The 21,276-nt window shown below is 38.7% G+C and overlaps 1 protein-coding gene across 2 annotated transcripts in view; it reads right to left on the bottom strand.

Moving 5' to 3' along the window:
* Nucleotides 1-295: 295 nt before the first annotated feature.
* RESF1 (retroelement silencing factor 1) overlaps nt 296-21,276 on the bottom strand; it is a 38,602-nt gene continuing 17,621 nt past the window's right edge. Inside the window, exons 3-5 of one of the 2 annotated variants that reach the window (XM_060024558.1) lie at nt 5,163-10,143; nt 3,812-3,895; nt 296-1,036 (exon numbers count right to left, since the gene is read on the bottom strand). In XM_060024558.1, the coding sequence (XP_059880541.1) occupies nt 870-1,036; nt 3,812-3,895; nt 5,163-10,086 (5,175 nt within the window). In that variant the 5' untranslated portion in view covers nt 10,087-10,143 and the 3' untranslated portion in view covers nt 296-869. The remainder of the gene's footprint in view (nt 1,037-3,811; nt 3,896-5,162; nt 10,144-21,276) is intronic. The other variant, XM_060024559.1, reaches the window with a different exon arrangement.

Here is a 21,276-nt window from a genome sequence, read left to right as displayed (position 1 = left end):
ATACATAAGAGTTTACTATAGTTTTAATATGTGTGAACTATGTAGCATTAAGATTTTATGAAAACAACACATTTCTACTTCTAGTAGTCATAAAAGCCCAGAAACATCTGAAGAGTTATATTTTGCCTTCCTTGCAATTTCCTGAACCTAGTAAATTTTTGCTCTTCTAATGAATGAACCTGAAAATATTTACTTGTGACAGCTTAATTAACATTTCTCCTTTTAAAAACACCTTTCTAAAATGTGCTCTGTTGTGAGGGCAGGAAATGAAACACAAATCAAACTGTTTCGGATATACTTTTTAAAAAATAAATGTTTATTTCAAGTATGAAAAGTAATGTTTAGATGTTATCCAAAAATTATGTTCAGTTTAACAAGTATAAAACAAGACTCCGACAAAAAGTTTACAATTCAGTATAAAATACTTAAGAATATACTTTGACATTCACAGTGAGGATTTCTGAAAAATAAATTTTGCTAATAAGTTTTAGAAACAAAAATACAGTCCCAGAGGAAATAAGTCCTTAAGTAATGCACAGGTCTCCCTTAGGATGGATAGTTAGCATTTCAAAACAAGATTTGTATAATAATTCATTTTAAAATAATGGTAAACTTGGTTCAATAATGTCAGAATTCATGGTTTCCCTGACAAATACCATCTATTTCTTATGCCTGGTACCCACAGATAAGGTTCTCAAGCCAATTTAATTAAGTAACTTCAATGATATACATAACCTAAAATGGTAACCAAACTCTGAGAAATTTTATCACGGCAATCTGAGTATTTCCAGAAAAATAATTTGAACAGAAAGTGACAGAAATTTTCTTGTGGCAATTAGAGAACCATCAGAAGAATTAAAGTCTGAAAATTATTCTAAAGGACTGCTACCAAGACTTCTGCTTCTCTTCTCCATGTACATCTTTTTGTAGGTTTGAAACATTGCTTTTGAATCTTTTACTGGGTTTTGTAGTGTCTCAAATCCATCTGCACTGAAACTTCTCTTGGAGAGTCTTGAATTAGCCAAAACATTATCATCTAAGGAAACAAAAATTTTATTTACTTTATTACTCTTAATGTTAGTGACTAGTATACAATCAATATAAATTGAGACGGAAAACATGCGTTGTTCTCTGGGATAAAAAATTAGGGAAAGAGCTAAGTGTGACAAACTATGGCTCTTTACCTACAGAATTATAAAGTAAATACACAGGACATCTTGCCTCTCCTTTGGGGGCTGTTTTCTAACATCACCCCCATCTTTACTGCCCAGGGCTATTCTGCTCTACCTGTACGCTTGCCCAATAAAAACTCATTATTTGCATACTATTATGAACGTGACTTTCTTAACAGCCATCTAAACTAGCAATATAAAAAGCACAAACGCAAGCCAGTTACAAAGAGTAAATGGAAGGTACAGCTTGCATATTCTGGCCTTGTTATGCACTAGGTGTTCTAAGAAATATCTGTATTTTTCTGTTTCTTTAGACTATTTCAGTGCTGTTATTAGCCTCACTATCCCTTTTTTTGATGGGCCCAGCCAGCTTTTCCTTTTTCTGTGTATTTCTAGATGTGCCTCTATATCTCAGAAGCTGTTCCAATTCTGAATTCCCGTACTTCACATTCCTGCTGTAGCCACTCCTTTCTGAATAAGTTTTCTTGTACCTTTTTCTGCCTGGGTGGGTCAAGCACTCTGTCCTCTTCTTTCTTTATTTTTTTTGCTAACAGAGGCCAGCTACTCTTAATTCTTTATCTGTTTCAAATTCCTCTCCGTGCACATCAGCTTTCTGTTATGAATGCTGATACCTGAGGTGCAGCTCTAAGCTGCTTTCCGCTGGATTCTGTCACCTCCTCTTCTTCTACCTCACCCTGACAGCTTCACGACTTGCTCCATCTACACTCCAACCGTTGACACCAAATTTAGGTGTTGCTTATCTAAAGCGTGTTTTTTATAGCTCTCTGGGAGTTCCAGTTCTTCAGCTTCTTCCTCTTGGTATGTTCTGTCTTTCATGATTTCCCTGAGTCTCATAAGACTTTTTTTTTTTAATTATAATTTTATTTTTATTTATTTTTGGCTGCGTTGGGTCTTTGTCTGCACGCAGGCTCTCTCCAGTTGCAGTGAGCGGGCTCTAGGCACGTGGGCTTCAGTAGTTATGGCTCACAGGCTCTAGAGTGCAGGCTCAGCAGTTGTGGCACACGGGCTTAGTTGCTCCACAGCATGTGGGGTCTTCCCGGATCGGGGCACGAACCCATGTCCCCTGCGTTGGCAGGCAGATTCTGAACCTCTGCGCTACCAGGGAAGCCCTTGTAAGACTCTTGACAGAGCTCTGGACTTGTTTCTTAGCTTTTCTCTCACCCTGCTGCATCTCTCATTGCACCTGGGCCCTGCTTTGTGTCATTTTCATAGTGATCCTGAGTACTGATGTCCCACCTTCAGTGTTTATTGCTCATCCTGTCCGCAGGTTATCTTCACGTCTGTCGTTTAGCTCATGCTGCTCCCTGAGCCTCTGGTCAACCTGTGCATATATCTGTCTTCAGAGTATTTTCAGATTCAGATTCCAGTTATGCCTCCCAACTCTCTCTGAAGCAAAACTTATGGCCCTCCCTTTTTCCAAGGAACTTTCTTGCTGCAATCTCCACACCCATTTCCATCTTTCTCATATTTCACTTCCTGTGTTCCAACTTTAGGGGTGTGTTTTCTACTCTCTCACTAATTAATTTTCCCCTCTTTCCGTTGTCTTCCTGTTCTAATTAAGAGTGCACATTTCTTCTTCCTTTGATTCTTTCATTCAGGTTTCTTTTTCCCTTTATGTATCTTCAATGTATAAGCCTCCATTTCTACATGCCTGCTTACATATATTCTTTATAAGCTCTTCTCAACCTTTGTCACACTTCTTCTCTTGCTTCTCTTTATTGCTGCTCATGGCAAAATTCTGCTTCTCCCAATTTTCAAAAGACTCTTATGAACTCTTCATATTTAATTAACCCAAACTAAATTTCCTGAACCCTAGGTTCCAGTTCTCAATGCAAAACCCTAAAACACAAAATACATTCATTCCACTAATTAAAAATCAGATACTAAAAACTCTGGTTTTCTTGTTGGCCCTCAGCCCAAAACCCTTCCCAGTAAACAAACAAACAAAACCCCAAAAAACCCAAAACCACACCGAAACAAAAAACTATGAGCATCAGTCTTTCGTCATCAAAATAACTCAAATTCCACACTTAATAAACTTTGAAGACAGGGATGTGGTTCAAGTCCCTATTGAGTTACTGGCTATGTAACTTTAGCCAAATGATCTAACCTCTCATTGATAAATGGGAACATCTTTGTCTCCCTGGTTTTGAGAATTTAATTAACTAACTTGCAAATAATCTAATCTAGGGGTTGGCTAACAGGGTATGCCTGTGGGCCAAGCCCGGCCTCTAGCAAGTTTTGGTAAAGTTTAATTGGAACATAGCCCATGCTCATTCATTATTCTACAGCCATTTCTCACTGCAATGTTAGAGTATTTAGGAGAGACATTATGAATTGCAAAACCTATCTACACAGAAGAAGCATGCCAACCCCTTGTCTTAAGTCACTGTGATGAGAATTCTCTTGTTAAAAGGAAATAGATCACTACTTCTCTGTCCACAGCATGACAGAAAAAATAGGAGAATGTCTTCCTACCACTCATACAGACACTGAACTATCTTCTAAAAGAATATGGATAAAAACCAAACTTCACAATAGTTTCCATAACTGTAATCCAGCTTATATATGATAGAGTGCCAGGTAAGTAAAATAAAAACTTAAATAGACAGTTTTACCTATTTCTTGGTTGGCTTCCGGCATCCTTTTCTCCTCAGTCAAACATTTTAACCAGTCTTCTTTTGTACTTTTTATTCCTGAAACTATTTAAATATTCATTTTCAGATCTCTAGATATTGCTATTCATCTCTTTTAGTACTATAATGAAGGAAAACCATGTAAGCCTAAATTAGATTTTAGAAGGCATCAGATATATTCACACATAACTAAAAAGGGCATGGAAAAATGCTTTCTCCCCTATGACGTGCCTGAATCTCACAATTTAAAAGTTTACCTTCATTATGTAATTATGTTTCTCCCACTTGGGCTGAACACCAACACATCTCAAGATACTTAAGGGCACATGAGACAGAATGTACCTCACACTGCTGCTGCACCCACTTCCAACCAGGCCCTCAGATTCTAAGGATCTAGTTTGAAGAACCAAGTGTAATCACCAGTACTTTACAAAATGAATTTTATACTCTATATACTCATATATCCCTACCAACTTCCAAGAAAAAGTACCTTATTTACATTGTAATTTTATGCACCCAAACAGATACTGTCTGAACACAGTACAGGAAAAACTACGATTTCCATTCAAATCCTTTAGTTTTCCAATCTGGGTTTCTCAACACACCGTTTTACATATACTATCCACAACCCATAAATGTTTCCTTCTACCACAAATAATGAGTCCTCTATTTTCTCCTTCCATCTTGCACTACATTGAGAATTCTGTCCTTCGGCTAACCAACAGTCATGATTTCCATTCGGGTTTGGTAACTCAACAATGGACAACACTGCTTCCAAGATCCTCCCATTGCATACTTCATGAGTAGACTAGAAGGTACCACTTCAGTGATAACACAATCACCAACTGCTTCAAAGATGACTATAAGGCAAACCACTTCCGTGTGTACAAAAAGATTTCATTAACATTACATATCTCCTAACACTTAGACCAAAATTTCAAATTCACAGGGCTTTGAAACTGCAAGTCCCAAAAGAGAATGAACAAAGGCAAGACCTGAAATAATGTACACTTGATGCTTTTCTGACTTAGCACAAAGAGTGCTAAGTCACTTCTTGGCACAAAAGGAAATCTTTGTATTTGGCAAACCTTACAATTTTATATACCTCTTACCTTTAATGTGAATGTAATATAATTTAAAATAAGTGGGACACAAACTTAAAACAAATATTGCCCAATGAACCATCAACTTACTGAGAAAACTAAATACTAAGTAAAGGCAAAATGTATTTAAGTCTCTCCTAGCTACAGGGAAGTCAGGAGAGATGCTCTGTCACTTGCTGAACTACAGTATTACAATGTTGCAGACACCATCAAAAAAAATCATACTGGACCTTGCACAGGAGCTTGCTCCTTCCTAGGAGTAGATGGCAGATCATTCTGGTCTTTAACAGGGTTTGTATTCTTAAATAGTCCATCTGGACATAATTTAAACTCCAGCATGCTTAGTTTCTCTGTGGCATCTTTCACAGGTAAAAGGGTCTTAGGTTTATTTTCTGGTCTCTTTTCTTTATTAAGCTTCCTGGGTGAACTGTCTAATTTCGTGAGACAAATGCGCTCACGTTCAGTGCATTTAAATGCAACTCTATTCAGATACAGTTTCCTTTGATCCTTTGCTTGGGAAGCCATTTGGCAGAATTCGTCATTATTTACATTACTTAAATTTTTGTCTAATTTGGTTTTATCAATCCACATTTTATCAGGTTGCTTTCCACCAACTGTTCCTTTAATATTCCTTGAAATGTATGTTTTAGACTCCTTGGAATGATGGGCTTTGAGGTTTTTACCATGGCTTGTACCAGTATTTAATGATTCCTTAGAGGTCTGTACACTGCCATTGTGTCTCTCATTTGATCTCCCACAACTTCCCACTCGCGTAGAAAGTTTATTTGATCTCATATACTGAGAATCACATGGTACATTTTTCAGGTAGTTTTTCTTTAATGTTTCTTTATGCTTCTGCCTTGATAAATACTCCTTTGGTGACAGAACTCTATTAATTTTAGAGGAGCTATCCATAGAGCCTGAGGACTTAACATTTGACACTGTCTTTTCTTTAATCCTGGCTCTTTCACCTGTGGTTGAGAAAAGGTTACAGAATTTAAATGCACCACCTCCCACATTCTTATTCTGCTCTTGTTTATCATATTTCTTCTTCTTTATCTCTGAATCAAGTATGCTCCCTTCATCTAACTTCTTTTCCAAAACTTTTTGTTTAGAGCCACCTGCTTTCAATTTTCTCTTTTCCGGTGATAATGACTGTACCAAAGAACCATTCTTCACATGCAAATCTTTATTTTTACTTGTCAAAAAACCCATCTTTGGTTTTAGTGGTCGTAAGTTTTGTGCCATGAGCTTCCTCTGCAGGCTCTCTTGAGAAAATTTTGCAGTTTTGTTAGTGGAGTGAAAAGTTACCTCATGAAATTGCAGTTTTCTTTTTCTTTTGTGACTCTGCAAAGAATCTGGCTTTTTATCACCTTTAGATAAAAAGTGACCAGATAATTCTTGTTCTGTCCTTAATGAGCTGTTATGTTCTGATTTGGATTTATCTTTTATATTCCTGTCTTGCTCTGTTTCAGGAAAATATTTTTTCTCAATTGGACAAGTCAGAGGAATCTTCAGCTGATTATTTGGAGGACTGTTAAATGCAATAGGAACATCTCTGTCAGAGGTTCTCTCTTCTTGTTTATAACCGTTAGTCTCCAAAGGAGAACGTGGATCTTTCCCTTTTTCTTCCTTTGAAGTTGAGTTCTTAGTGGAATTACACTGGCATTGAGGTACTCCTTCATAAACCATAGAGAGCCACCCCAATGCACAACAACGGACATCATCTTTTTCTGAATCCAGTATTACAGAACCACAGGTTTCTTCAACTGCATGTGCTTGTGGGTCACACTGGTTCCCTTCTTTTGTGACAGGCTTTTCTTTCTGAGGCTCTGTCAGTTTGTCTACCTCATTGGGTTGATCATCCTGTTCAGGAAATAATTCTTTCATTTGCTCTGAATTTAATATTGTAATTTGTATCTGGTCTGTTGAGTCTTTGCAGTCACAACCAGTTTTATTACAAGTTTGAGCTTTTGAGATTTGGTGTGCCATCTGTTGGACCACAAAACCTTCATGCACGTTCACAGGTTCAATACCATAGGGAAACTCTTTTAAAAGTTCTGACAGCTGATCATGTAGGTATAAGATCGATGTCTTATCTTCGAGATTCTCATTTGTTGTAGGATCCTGGGCTGCTTCCTGAGGGTAACTATCCCACTGAATAGCAGCTGGTGAACACATATCATTAGCCATGCTTTCATTTTTAGTGATATGCTCCAAACTGCTTTCCTCTGGAATTCCACTCTTTGCTCCAATGTACTTCAAAGTCGATGGTTCTGGGGGTTGCAGTGACTCTGACTGATCAGTTATTTTATGTGAAACATCTGTGCACTGTACAAAATTATCTTTTTGAAAGTCATCGTCTTTATTCCCAGTGATATTGTCAAATTGTTCATTTTGTCTACTGTTCATTACTTGGTGATTGGGTAGAGCTTTCTGTGGCTCAACCTTTTGCAAAGAGGGCAAGCTGAATATCTCTGCTATTTGGGAATTATAAGAGGTATCACCTTCAACAAGAGAACAAATACTGCCAATCTGTAATACATCTCTGCCCACAATATCACTGTCCTTTGATAGATATGAGGTTTGCTGATCACTCACAGGATACTGGATATCTGGTTCTAATTTGTTATGCTTTCCTTGATTGGTATTAGGGGTGACTTCTGAATTAGTATTAGTTGACTCACTTTGCTTATCCTTCTGAATTAGTGGGAAAATCTTGGTGCTTGTGGTACTTGTCACTGGTTCATTAACGTTCAAAGCAGCAGTATTTTCTGAGGATTTGTTTTGTAAGCTACAAACACTGCCTTCTTTAATAACTGGATACATTGTTTCAGGTAAAGCTTCAGGTGTTATACCTTTGACAGACAATGTTTTGACATCTGAAAGAATTAAGGGTGATACTACAGCAATCCCCTTAGTAGTAGTTGCTCCTGAAGACTCATAATTCTGTGCTACCGTTGATAAAACTGTGTCTTGTGAGCTGTTTACAATTTTATTCTGAGAATTTACCACAGCTGAAAATGGACTCTTCTCACAGATGTCCGCAGGCTTTGAAATTCCAACTGCTGCTGTGGGTTTTTTTGACTCATTACACTGTTTTTCTTCCGTAGGTTCTGAAGGTTGCTTTTTCCACAAAGACAGACATGTTGCTAGCAAGTCCATGGAAAAGTGAGAGTCACTTTTAGAAGACATTCCATTGAAGGATTTATGCTCAAAGCAAGAAGAGTTGTTTGATATCTTGGCATTTATATTACAAGTAGTTGGAGTACCTGGAGTTTCCATGGTTTTCAAATTCACTTGGTTACCAGTGTTCTGGATATTTGGATTCATTTCAAAACTATGCAGTTTAGAATCATGAATACGTTCATTAGTATCTTTTAATAATTTCTTCTGAGTTTTATTTCCAGATGCAAGTAAACTGAGAATCAGCCTATTTTTATTTGGATACTTTGAAACATATTCCTCAAAGGATGTAGACTGAGGAAGAGAAGTTGCTTCAGAATTTGTTGGCACATTTTGTGCAACATTGACTAAATTTCCTGATGAAAACTGGGTGTTATTTAATATTGCCTGGGTAATCTCAACAGTTGACGTCTTTAAAGAACTCACAACTTGTGAACAGCCAGAATTTAGTAAAACAGAACTGACTTGGTTAAAATTTCTGTCCTGAAGGTTGGAATTCAATGTATTGTGTGTTCTATTTGTTTCTTCTGCAGATTCCATTACTGTTGGTGGTTTATCCTCCACAGTATATGGAGGGCCTAGGGTTACCTGTGGTCCAGACTGGATTTTGGCAGTTTGTTTCAGAGACAACCCACAATTTTGAGCTGATTCACTGTAAGAGGTATTAGTTGTTTTAATACAACCTGCTGCCATCAGAAGATTTTTATTAATTTTAATTTTCCTTGCAAGGTCCGAAAACTTCTTTTTTATTTCTACTAATGTTTTAATATCCCTCACTAACTTTTCTTTTGTGGCACTTGTGTCCAGTACTTGATTTGAAGTTAGATTTTGAGAATCCACTCTTTTCTCTTCATTATTTTGAGTAAGAGCCTGAACACCATCCACGTAAGATCTAACAGGTTCATTAAAAGGCTGATTGATATTTACTCTCAAGTTACAGGAATTTCCCATTGTGCTGAAATTTTCATTAAGGTTTTGCCACTGCTGCTGAAAGCCTCTACAAAAGTCTTTCCTCATTTCAGGTAAGTGCATTTCTTGACTCTGAGGAACTTCCATAGAAGTGTGTTTAACAACATGCTGAGTACTTTGCAGAGGCTGGCTTGCATACCTACAGTCATAAGGAGGAGGAGGTCTTCTGTCAGTTTGAGTAACCGCATATTGATATGACGGTACAGTTGCAATCTGCTTTGACTGTAAAGTCAGGGCAGGATTTGGAGATTGACTATTTTTAACTTGTGATGATACAGATGACATAGGGGTTTGTTTCTGAAGAGTAGGCTCCGGCAAAAAGCTTCGTGATGAGTAACTATATTGCTTTGGAAGGGGCCTGTAATCTGGGTAAGTCAATCCACTGGATGCACACTGCTGTGCCCAATCAACCTGTTGCTCTGATACAGGTAGGTTAAGTCTCGGGTTTCCTTGGTAAGTTATAGGAACTCTTCCGGAATTAGAAGGGATCATTTGTAGTTGCATGGAATAGGTATCTGATGTTAGAAATTGATTCTGTAGTGCACGTACATTGGGCGTATTCGTTCCTAAACCAGTCTGATGAGATATAGTTGCCCCTGTATGAGAAAGCATAGAATTCCTCATTGGTGAGTTCAACCATACATCCTGTGTAACTCCTGAAGACATTTGCAAATCGTGATTTGGCTGTTTGGGTCCTTTAACATTTGCATATGTTATTCTTTCTACTGAAGTTTGTGAGGTCACAATGGTCCCACTATGCATATCAGAAATAGGGATTTGTTGAGGAGTTTTATAATTTCTGATGTTGAGCAGCGGCTGTGAAACTGGATTTAAATTACTGAGAAATAGGCACGGTTCTTGGTTACTTCCAGGATGGTTTAAAGAACTTTGAGATGCTGTGGTAAGTGTGTTTACTAAAGTTTGCTCCAAAAAAGATGCCTGTTTTTTAGGATACTGTGGTGGTAAGGTGACACTCTCTGATTTTGCATTCCAGTTCATTGTTGATTTGATGCAGTAGCAGTGTATTAAAAGCCAGCTGTTTTGAATGTCAGGAATCTGTAGGAAATAAAGATCTTTTATTAAAAATCTGTTTTGCCAGGTCAGAATTTCTAAGATAATTTTCTTAGTTTACCTTATCACCAATGCTGACTATGTCTAGCAAAATTCCTGAAACCTCAGACTAGAGAAAGCTTCATCTTTGATTTGGATAAGAGGAACAGCAGAGGAAGATGTAATAATAAATATGGCAAATGTCAATAAAATTTTCTGGTGTGTTCAACAGAAATTCATTCCACCCAATATAGTTAGTATTTTGTTTGTTACACTTAAGAGACAATTACTTTCTGCATTTACTTATTTTAACTAGCTCTTTATTCTAAGTAACCCATGATCACTGTAAAAAATAAAATTAAAAAAAATCAAGCATATAGTAAGAAGCCCTTACTACTGTCCATCTCCAATATCTAACTCCCTAGGGGTACCTACTGTTACCTTTCTTTCAGAAAATTTCTATATATAAAAAAACACCAATACATAGATAAAACCTCATCTTTTAAGACAAACGGAGTCCTACCAAACATGCTGTCTACACAGTTAGCCTCATTTTCATTACTATATCTAGGATATCTTATCATTTCAACTACACATAATCTATCTCACTGTCTGCATAACATTCCACTTTCTGTGTATATCACCATTTAACCATTTCTCTATTGACAGACATTTGGTTTTCTTAAGTTTTTGCACTTATAAACTATCCTATACTAAGAATTCTTGTATTTATGCTTTTATATTTGTGCTGTTTCTGGAAATTCCTACAAGTGAAATCAATATGTCAAAAGACACTAAAATTATTTTCATAAGCAGTGACAAACTGCCTTCCAAAAAGACTGAAATAATTTATACTCTCACCAACAGTACAGGGACATATCTAAAAACGGACAAATCTGACTTAAAACTTATTGACGTAATACGTAATACTTGACTTAAACGTATTAATAGTATACCAAACAACTGCAGAATACACATTCTTTCCAATGCACATGGAATTTTTACCGGTACTGACCATATGGCTAGGCCATAAGCAAATCTCATTTTTGAAGGATTACAATAATTCAGATTAATTCACAGTGGAATTAATCTAGAAATTGTAGAAAAAGGACCTAGGAAACTGCCAAATAATTAAGAAATAAAGAATGCAGTAAGCTCTGGTGTCTTTTCCTCTAATTATCCAATAGGATACCAGACCTATTGAATCAGACCCCACCCTTATGACCTCATTTACCTTAATTACCTCTCTAAAGGCCCCATCTCTAAAAATAGTCACACTGGAGGTCAGAGCTTCAACATATGCATTTGGTGGGGGGGGGGGGGGATGACAAGACACACAGTTCATTTAGTCCATAATGGGCTCCCAACCCCATGTTAACATATGACTTGAGGATAATTTATAACATTAAATAGACTTATTTAGAAGAAGACTGGGAAACAATCTCTGTATTTATCATACAAAGTTAAAAATAAGTTAATCCAAGGAAAAGACAGTGAAATAAAATGAGAACAGAGATTCAGTAAGTCACAAGTTGGTAACAAATAAAACTCAATAAGCCTCTGACAACACTGATCATCATAAAAAAAAAAAAACCCACTGTATTGGGAAAAGAGGCTATCACTGATCTTACAGACATTAAAACGGTAATGTATATATCTTGAGTTCCAAACATTTAAAATTTAGGGGGAATGGAGAAATTCCTTGAAAAAACATACCCTAACATCTATAATTAAATATCTTCACAAAGAAAACAGCAGGGCCGTGTGGCTGTACTGGAATGTTCTACCATTTATGGAAGAGATAATCTAATATAACCTCTTTAAAAGGATAAAAGAGGGAACACTTCATAGCTTATTTACTGAGCCTATCATACCAAAGCTGAAAAGAAAGACAATTAAGAAGCCAATCTCACAGAAACAAACACAAAAGTCCTGAACAAAATGTTAGCAAACCAAATGGGGTGATACATGAAAAAGATAACATCATGATCAAACTGAGTTTATTTCAGGAATACAAGTTTGTCATTGAAAATTAATCAAAGTAATTACATTAAAATTATTTTAAAAATCATATGATCGTTTCAACAGATCCAAGAACTTTTGATAAAATTCAATTAAAATTCATTAAAAGAACAATTGTATAAAACCAAGAATAGAAAGAAGTTTCCTTAATTTTGATAAATGGTAATTTCAAAAATTCAGACCAACAACAGTAATATTATTAATAATAATAGATAACTTAAGTAAAGATGCCACTATCACCCACTTCTATTCATTGTTTTACTGGAGATCCTAGAAAGTATAAGAATTGTGAAGGAAAATATAAAGCAGACTATTAAGAGACGTTATGTAGAAAATCCAAAACAATCTGTAGATCTTTTAGATCTATTACATGATGGATCACAGTGTACTCAAACTAGATTGAAGAAGGCACATGTTACCATGTGTTTGATTTGTTGATGTGACTCTTGTGAATTATATATATATGTTTATTTATGTATTTGCTCATAAATACAGTAGAAGTGAGCCTTTTGAGGCCTGGTGTCAAGCATGAAATAAAGCCGTGACTAGAAACTGACTCCATGACTTCAGAGGTTTCATTTTTTGTCATTGCTGTACCTGAGCCAAGACTGATCTGTGCATGCTGGTAGGAAGAGGCAGAAATTTGGGGGATCTCCTGCCAAGGTGACACAGGTGGCATTAGAAACCTCCCCCTCCCAAACTGAACATCTGATCTTGGAGATAATGTGCTCCTGGGACTATAAAATTAGGTGAGCTGGGACTGTTTGCATTTGAGACAAGTGTTGCTGTATCCTCATCTCTTGTCGAGGATCCATTCACCAAGGCATTGGCCACCAGAGGCTTTGCCTGAATGGACGGTCTTCACCTCATCCCTTGTGACCCAGCAGTAATCCAGACCTGCTTGAGTGCCTTGCTGAGGAGACTAGTGTCTTGGACCAACTGGACTTTTCTATTATGGATGCATGCATGGACTTGGTTCGTTACAAGCACTTCGTGCTCAAAGTGGTTTTAACTTTCATTCTGCATTTTTAGATACGTTTTTGCTTTCTATTTCTCTGCTTGCTTCTTCTCACTTATGTGAAAGTCAAAGTCATTGGTGAACTCTACGTTTGTCCTGACCTGTCATTTGATTAAGGTAGTAAAGAAACCGCCCTCTCTTTGAGAGTTTAATTTGTCGGGGAGCCAGATCACCCTTGTCCAGCATGACAGCATGCACATTTTGGTTTAAAAACAGGTCCCAAGGAGAAAGATCTGTATATTCCTCACATGCTTTCTCCCAGGAAAGCTCCTTAATAAGACAACTGATCAGGGTGAAGTATAATACAAAGTAAAAAGCAGTACTACCAAGTAGCAGTATTACAAAAGAGTTAATGATAAATTCCCAATAATTTGCCCTATTTCTTATGTGAGCTTGGGGGTGGGAGGCTGCTACAGACTGAATTCTGTTCCCTCAAAATTTATATGTTTAAGTCCAGTTCACTATATTTGGAGATAGGACCTTGAGTGAGGCAATTAAGGTTAAATGAGGTCATAAGGGTGGGGCCTTAATCCAACAGGATTAGTGTCCTTATAAGAGAGACAACCAGGTGTATACACACACAGGAAAGACCATCTGAGGAGACACAGAGAAGGTAGCTGTGTGCAAGCCAATGAGAGAGACCTCAGGAGAAACCAAACACATTGATCTCAGACTTCCAGACTCTAGACCTGCAGAAATTTATTGTTTAAGCCACCCAAGCTGTGGTTATTTTGTTAGGGCAGCCCTGCAGACTAACACAGAGATTATGGGTAGGAAGAGAAATAATTACAAATAATTACAAATAATTACAAATAATTACAAATAATTTGGGGTTGTTGGGTTTTTACCCCCTCTCTCTCCTTTGCTGGCATAGAAAAAAAGTGAATCCTGGAAAACCAACCTTGAACTACCTAAATTAAAAGGAGAGAATTAAGGGATCTCCGTGGCAGTCCAGTAGTTAAGATCCCACACTTCCACTGCAGGGGGCGCTGGTTTCATCTGTGGTCAGGGAACTAAGATTCCACATGCCACTTGCTGCAGCCAAAAAAAACCCAGAACAAAACAGAAAAGACCTTTTTCCTGACTGCAGCCTCTACTTTTAGATACAATGTATTCTTAGACCTTCTGAAGATATATTTTAATGGAGATAACCAGAGACAGGATTTCCATGGTCTATCATTTAATTTTTTCTTGGAAAAATTAACTCTTTTGCCCCCAAATTTGCACCCTGCCCTCTTATCTCCCCTCACCTGTGACAGCCATGGCATTTACCTAACAAATTCCAGCTACGGCTGAACTTAAGAACCTCTCTGCACAGGAGTAGCCAAAGTTTTTGGGGAAAAAACACACAAGCCAACAAAATGAGTTTACACATTGCACATATCCACAGTGCATGACAATTCTACTTCATTTTGTTGAAATTTTATTTATATTGAAGTAATTTAATTTTTCCATTCTTCTCCCCTCCCACCACCCCAACCCATACACATGCTCCCCCTACTCAGCTGCTTATATTTCAGAGGGAAAAAAATTGCACTACCTATCATCCTCCCGTCACCAAATCTATAAGACAGAGCCTTGTAAATGAAGTCTGTACTTATAGTATCAAATCTCTACATTTAAAATCCTGCTCCCAGGAATCCCCTGGTGGTCCAGTGGTTAGGACTAAGTGCTTTGACTGCTATGGGTCCGGGTTCGATGCCTGGTCAGGGAACTAAGATTCTGCAAGCCACGCAGCACAGTCAAAAAACAAAAAAGAGAGAGAGAGAGAGAGAGAAAATCCTACTCCCTTTCCCTGTATTCCCAGTATCAACCTGTCTCTAACTGGATTAAGTCAGTTACACATACACAGGCACACACACACATGCACATACGCCAGGATTACTGGTACTCAAAAAACACAACAAATAACCTCACTGGGCCCTACATTATTCAGCTCTCTACTCCCCCCACCCCACACCAGTGACAGTCTTTTAACTTGGTTAAAAATCACAAATATAACAAATCAGATGTTAAATGCTTAAGACCTTTAAAGGTGAAAACAAATATGATTTTTTTAAAAGTAATTTGTGGGACTTCCCTGGTGGTCCAGTGGGTAAGACTCCAACAGGCTCCCAATGCAGGGGGCGGGGGTTCAATCCCTGATTGGGGAACTAGATCCCACATGCATGCCACAGCTAAGAAGTCTACATGCCACAACTAAGACCTGGCACAGCCAAAATTAAATACATATTAAAAAAAAAAATAAAGGTGGGACTTCCCTGGTGGCACAGTAGTTAAGAATCCGCCTACCAATGCAGGGGACAAAGGTTCAATCCCTGGTCTGGGAACATCCCACATGCCATGGAGCAACTAAGCCCACGCGCCACAACTACTGAACCTGTGTTCTAGAGCCCATGAGCCAACACTACTAAAGCCCACGTGCCTAGAGCCACCCTCCACAACAAAAGAAGCCACTGCAATGAGAAGCCCCGTGCACCGCAACAAAGAGTAGGCCCCACTCGCCACAACTAGAGAAAGCCCACACGCAGCAACAAAGACCCAATGCAGCCAAAAATAAATAAAATAAAATAAAGTAATTTGTGATTCCATAAAATAAAAAAATATACTGAAAAATTATTAAAGAAGTTAAAATGCTACATTACAAAATATTCACTTAATGCAAAAGAAAACAGTGAGGGACAAAAAGATATGAGACAGAAAATAAAAAGTACAAACAGGAGATGTAAATCCAACTATATCATAATAACATTAAAAGTGAGTGGATTGGGCTTCCCTGGTGGAGCAGTGGTTGAGAGTCCGCCTGCCGATGCAGGGGACGCGGGTTCGTGCCCCGGTCCGGGAAGATCCCACGTGCCGTGGAGCGGCTGGGCCCGTGAGCCATGGCCACTGAGCCTGCGCGTCCAGAACCTGTGCTCCGTAACGGGAGAGACCGCAACAGTGAGAGGCCCGCGTACCGCAAAAACAAAAACAACAAAAAAAAAGTGAGTGGATTAAACAATCCAAATGACAATGTCAGACTATATTTTTTAAAAATGGCTAGCTAACTATATGCTGTCTCCAATAGGCATACCTTTGAGTCAAAGATAAAAACAGATTGGAAATAAAAGGATAAAAAAAGAGGGACTTCCCTGGTATTCCAGCAGTTAAGACTCTGCACTCCTAATGCAGGGGACTCAGGTGTGGTCAGAGAACTAGATCTCACATGCCACAACTAAAAGATCCCACTTGTTGCAACTAAAGATCCCACATGCCACAACAAAGATCCCTTGAGCTGCAACCAACACCCGGCACAGCCAAATAAATAAATAAATAAATTTTAAAAAAGGATTAAAAAAACGATATTAGGCATACAATAGTCACAATAAAGGGAGAATGACTATACTAATTTTCAGAAAAAATACACTAAAACAATGTTACTAAAGAGGGACTTTTTATAACCATAAAAGGGTCAGTCCACCAAGCAAGATATAGCAACTATAAATATATATGCACTTAAGAGAGCATTAAGGGCTTCCTTGGTGGTGCAGTGGTTAAGAATATGCCTGCCAATGCAAGGGACACGGGTTCAAGCCCTGGTCCGGGAAGATCCCACATGCCTCGGAGCGACTGGGCCCGTGCACCACAACTACTGAGCCTGTGACCCACAACTACTGAGCCCGTGTGCTACAACTACTGAAGCCCACACACCTAGAGCTGGTGCTCCACAACAGGAGAGGCCACCACAATGAGAAGCCCGCGTGCAGCCACGAAGACCCAACGCAGCCAAAAGTAAAATAAATAAATAAAATTAAATTTAAAAAAAGAGAGAGAGCATTAAAATACAAGAAGTAGGGACCTTCCCTGGTGGTGCAGTAGTTAAGAATCCACCTGCCAATGCAGGAACATGGGTTCGAGCCCTGATCTTGGAAGATCCCAAATGCTGCGGAGCAACTAAGCCCATGTGCCACAACTACTAAGCCTGCGCTCCAGAGCTTGTGAGCCACAACTACTGAAGCCCACACACCTAGAATCCATGCTCTGCAACGAGAAGCCACCACAATGAGCAGGCCGCTCACCATAACGAAGAGCAGCCCCCGCTCTCTGCAACTAGAGAAAGCCCATGCAGCAACGAAGACCCAATGCAGCCAAAAATATTTTAAAAATGAATAAATTTATATAAAAAAAATACAAGAAGCAAAACACAAAGTGAAAAATAGGCAATTCACCAAGAGTCAAAGACTTCAATTCCCCACTTTCAATAGTGAACAGAATTGGCGGGAGGGGGGGGCGGTAAAAAAAAAAATCTACAAGGAAATAGGAGTTTTCAACATATTATATACACCCACATTTCTAGTTTCCAGTGCAGATTAAAAAAAAAAAAAATCAAAAAACTGGAGTACTTTAGGTTGCAGGTTAGTGCACAATTGTCCATTGGCTGCTTTGTAGTTTTAAGGTTCTCTCCTCTCTGGCATTTACTATGGTTTGGATCCAATAGTTCATGTACTCTTGTCAAGTGGCAAAAGGGTCAGCAAGCAGCCCAGTGACAGGCGTATGTGCCAGCAAGCTATGAAAGCACTGGACTCTTATATTCTGTTGTGGGGAATCTTCCTAACTGTGAATAGGTATAGGCAAATTAGCAAACTGTAAATAATGATCCTTGATATAGCCACACAAAATTTGGCTCTACTAACCCACCCATCTGGCTGTAGGCTTTATGGTTTGGAGAACAAGCAATACTAATATGTTGATGCTGATGAACTGTGGTGGCCCTCACTGGGAAGGGAGGCAAGCAGCCCGGGTGTGTTGACATTGATAAAGTGCTATGGTCTACACTGGGGGGATTTAGAGTCATAATTAATATACTCCTATTCCAAAGAGAGAGTCCATAGAGGCTTCCTGTGTGTCATCACAAAAACAGTCTTTTAAAATTTTTAATTAAAAAAAACCCCTAAAGTCTATCTTTAGGTCTGACAGTCTCTGGATTGAAATCTTATATATATTATTACTATTACTTCCTATGAGAAAAGTGGGAAGAAAGCAAGTCACTAAAATCCATGGCATAGGAAGTTGTAAATAGCAAGTTGTAAACTGTGAAATTAAGATGAATTAGTGAAGCTGGAAAAAAAGGGAAGTGAATGGCTGCAGTAGACTATAAATGTAACAATGCATGTGGATTTTCACATAAAATCTTCATAAAGATCTTACTAACGTTAAGAAAAAGCTTGTGTTTTTTTTATTTTAAAATATTCTATATCCATACAATGCAAATATGGTTTAACTGGAAAGCCTCCTTTATTTGACGTCAGCCTTATTACAGAAAACTACAAACCAAAAAATAACCTAAAAATCATACCTTTGAAGAATAATCATATTAATATCTATCTTCAACACAAATGCACAAGTACTTACAACCACCAAGAGAAAAAACTCTACTGAAATGGACCTATTATATTATGGTTTGCCATGGCCAGGCTTACTTTAGGCCAAAGTAGTAAGAAACAGAACATGAAAGGGCAAATTAAGCCACATCAAGAATTTTTTTATATGCAAGGGTAACCATTAATTTATCAAAGAAACTGGAACATTATTATAGTGAAAGACAATGCTATTAAAAGCCAAAAGTGATAGGCTTTTAAAAAGACTGTCTTGGGGGCTTCCCTGGTGGCGCAGTGGTTGAGAGTCCGCCTGCTGATGCAGGGGACACAGGTTCGGGCCCCGGTCTGGGAAGATCCCACATGCTGCGGAGCGGCTGGGCCCGTGAGCCATGGCCATGGCCGCTGAGCCTGTGCTCCACAACAGGAGAGGCCGCAACAGTGAGAGGCCTGCGTACCGCAAAAAAAAAAAAAGACTGTCTCAGGGCAAAGCAAAAGATGCATATCTAGGGATTTCCCTGGCAGAACAGTGGTTAAGACTCTGGGTGTCCACTGCAGGGGCCACGGGTTCCATCCCTGGTCAGGGAACTAGTATGCAGCGTGGCATGGCCCGGAAATTTAAAAAAAAAAAAAAAAAAAAAAAAGATGCATATCTAGACAGTTGTCTAGCAGGCTTCGATAAATGTTTGTCAAATGAATAAACGTTATCTATAACTGCTGAACACCAAGTTAAACAGAAGTCCCTATTTAAACCTGCAAATGGGAAAAAGTCTCCACCCCTCCCTTCACATCTGTGTCAACCATAAACATTACATGATTTCATCTGTAAGCATTTCAGTACCTCAAAAATACAAGATTTCTTAAAAAGTATAGTACTCTTCTCATACCTGAAAAAAACATATATCTCTTCTGGTATTTTAAATTGGAACCTTCCCTTATGTCTTTAGTTCCACTTCTAATGTGTTTATTTGGAGGGTCCACTGATGTGAATAAATTGAGGAAAAACCAGTATTTTTCATTGCAAAACTCATCTCCAATGGAAAAAGCTATAGATTCTTCTTTAAAATCAACAAAACCACAAATACCAACACGTAAGTGGTAAAACCCACTTCTGAGGAATTCCTAAAGTATCAAGATTTACTCAACCTATTCCAGCTCTGACTTTTTGTGTCCTTAGTCCTAAGAGAAATAAGGCTTTTATCAGTCCTTGAATTAGGCTTTCAAGAATAGACTACCCTAAATTCTACCTTTATAACACAACTTATAAATAGTAACAGCTAACACTTGAAAATTTATGTCAAGAACTGTTTTGAATAAATACATTTAATGGTCACAACAAATGCACGAAGCCAAGCAGTCCTAAGCAGGAGCGCAGCGGCTGGCAGGGCCACTATCCCAGCTGTTAGGTCAGCTCTCTACACTGCTGCAGATAGAAAGGAGACAAGACTGAATGGATTCCTATGTAGTTTTTTACCCACTCAAACAGCAAAACCAACTTCAGTGTCCCTAGTCCCACTAGGTAATACCAAGGCGGATGAGAACTGTAAACCGCAGTCATTTCATAGCCTGCACTTATACCCCAAGGGAAGGGAGGCTGTCAAGTCTTGAGTGCAAGTGGAACTAGGGAGAAAGAGAAACCACACTGTGGCATTTCTCAGGAGGCTGCCAGGAGGACCTGTGGGGTGTCCTGCCAAGGTGTGGGTCAGACTGAGATTAAGCTAAGCTTTGCCTGTGAGACTTTTAAAGGAAAAGAAAGGTCATCAGAGCCCCATGGTGAAGTTGTTCACCTACATGTCTACTCTCCAATCTTTCAGGTACCTAGCTCCAAATTCGATACAGAAGCACAGGCCAACACAATCAGATACGCTACTTAATTATGCTTCCTCTTAGGTAACACTGGGTAAGAGTGACTAGACAGTGACTCTCAGCAGGATGACCAGGCCACAACCAGGTTCCCCATATGTCCCAGATGCCATCAAGGTTCACCAGTCAGAGCAACACGGCTTTCTCCTGGGAGAAGGGAGAAGCGGGAATAAATCGCTCTCATTTTCCCGATTGATTAATCTCGGTACAGCATGAGGTGTTGGCACTCATCATGATGGGCAGCAGGCAATTCAGAGCAATGCGATGATCACTGGGGCTAGAAAGTTTACACTAGTTTGTTGTGTCTTATATAGTAGAGGTCAGACAAATTGCAGACCACCTTTTCTAGGTGTATTATTCCCTAAAGTGGGAACTAAAGATCACAGAGCACACACAAGAAGAAGTCAGTTATCCTTCCTTGGAGTTCTGCCAAGCAACTCATTTGGACCCTCGAGGTTCCCACCTCAAGGAAACATGACCCATTAGAGGGGCAGTGGTCTCAAGTATCTGGAAATCCCTGACAACTGCCTCAAGTAGAGATGATTAATATTTGGTAGGCAAGTATAAGCTACTTAACAATACTCTATTGGGGTACAAACTGCATTAGGAAAAAGGCATCACTTATTACAATAGGAATGAGGCAATTCTGTGCCTCTTGAGGTAGACAAACTCCCTGAGTAGAAGTGAACAGTTCCCATAAAGTATGCTGAAATGCCTCTGAAGAGAAATCTGATAAAAATCTTCTCCTCCCTGTTAGTTACCACTGTCATAATAGGCGCATTACAGTGTTTGCTCTGGTAGTCCCAGGTTGTTGACAGGATTCCAAGAACTACAACAGAGGCATTTTGTTGTCATGGGGTTAAGATTCAGATTCTATAAAAC

Source organism: Delphinus delphis, chromosome 11, assembly GCF_949987515.2.
Source record: "Delphinus delphis chromosome 11, mDelDel1.2, whole genome shotgun sequence".
Classification (NCBI taxonomy): Eukaryota; Metazoa; Chordata; class Mammalia; order Artiodactyla; family Delphinidae; genus Delphinus; species Delphinus delphis.
Note: the sequence above shows the minus strand (reverse complement) of the source record. Positions and strands in the feature narration are given on the sequence as shown.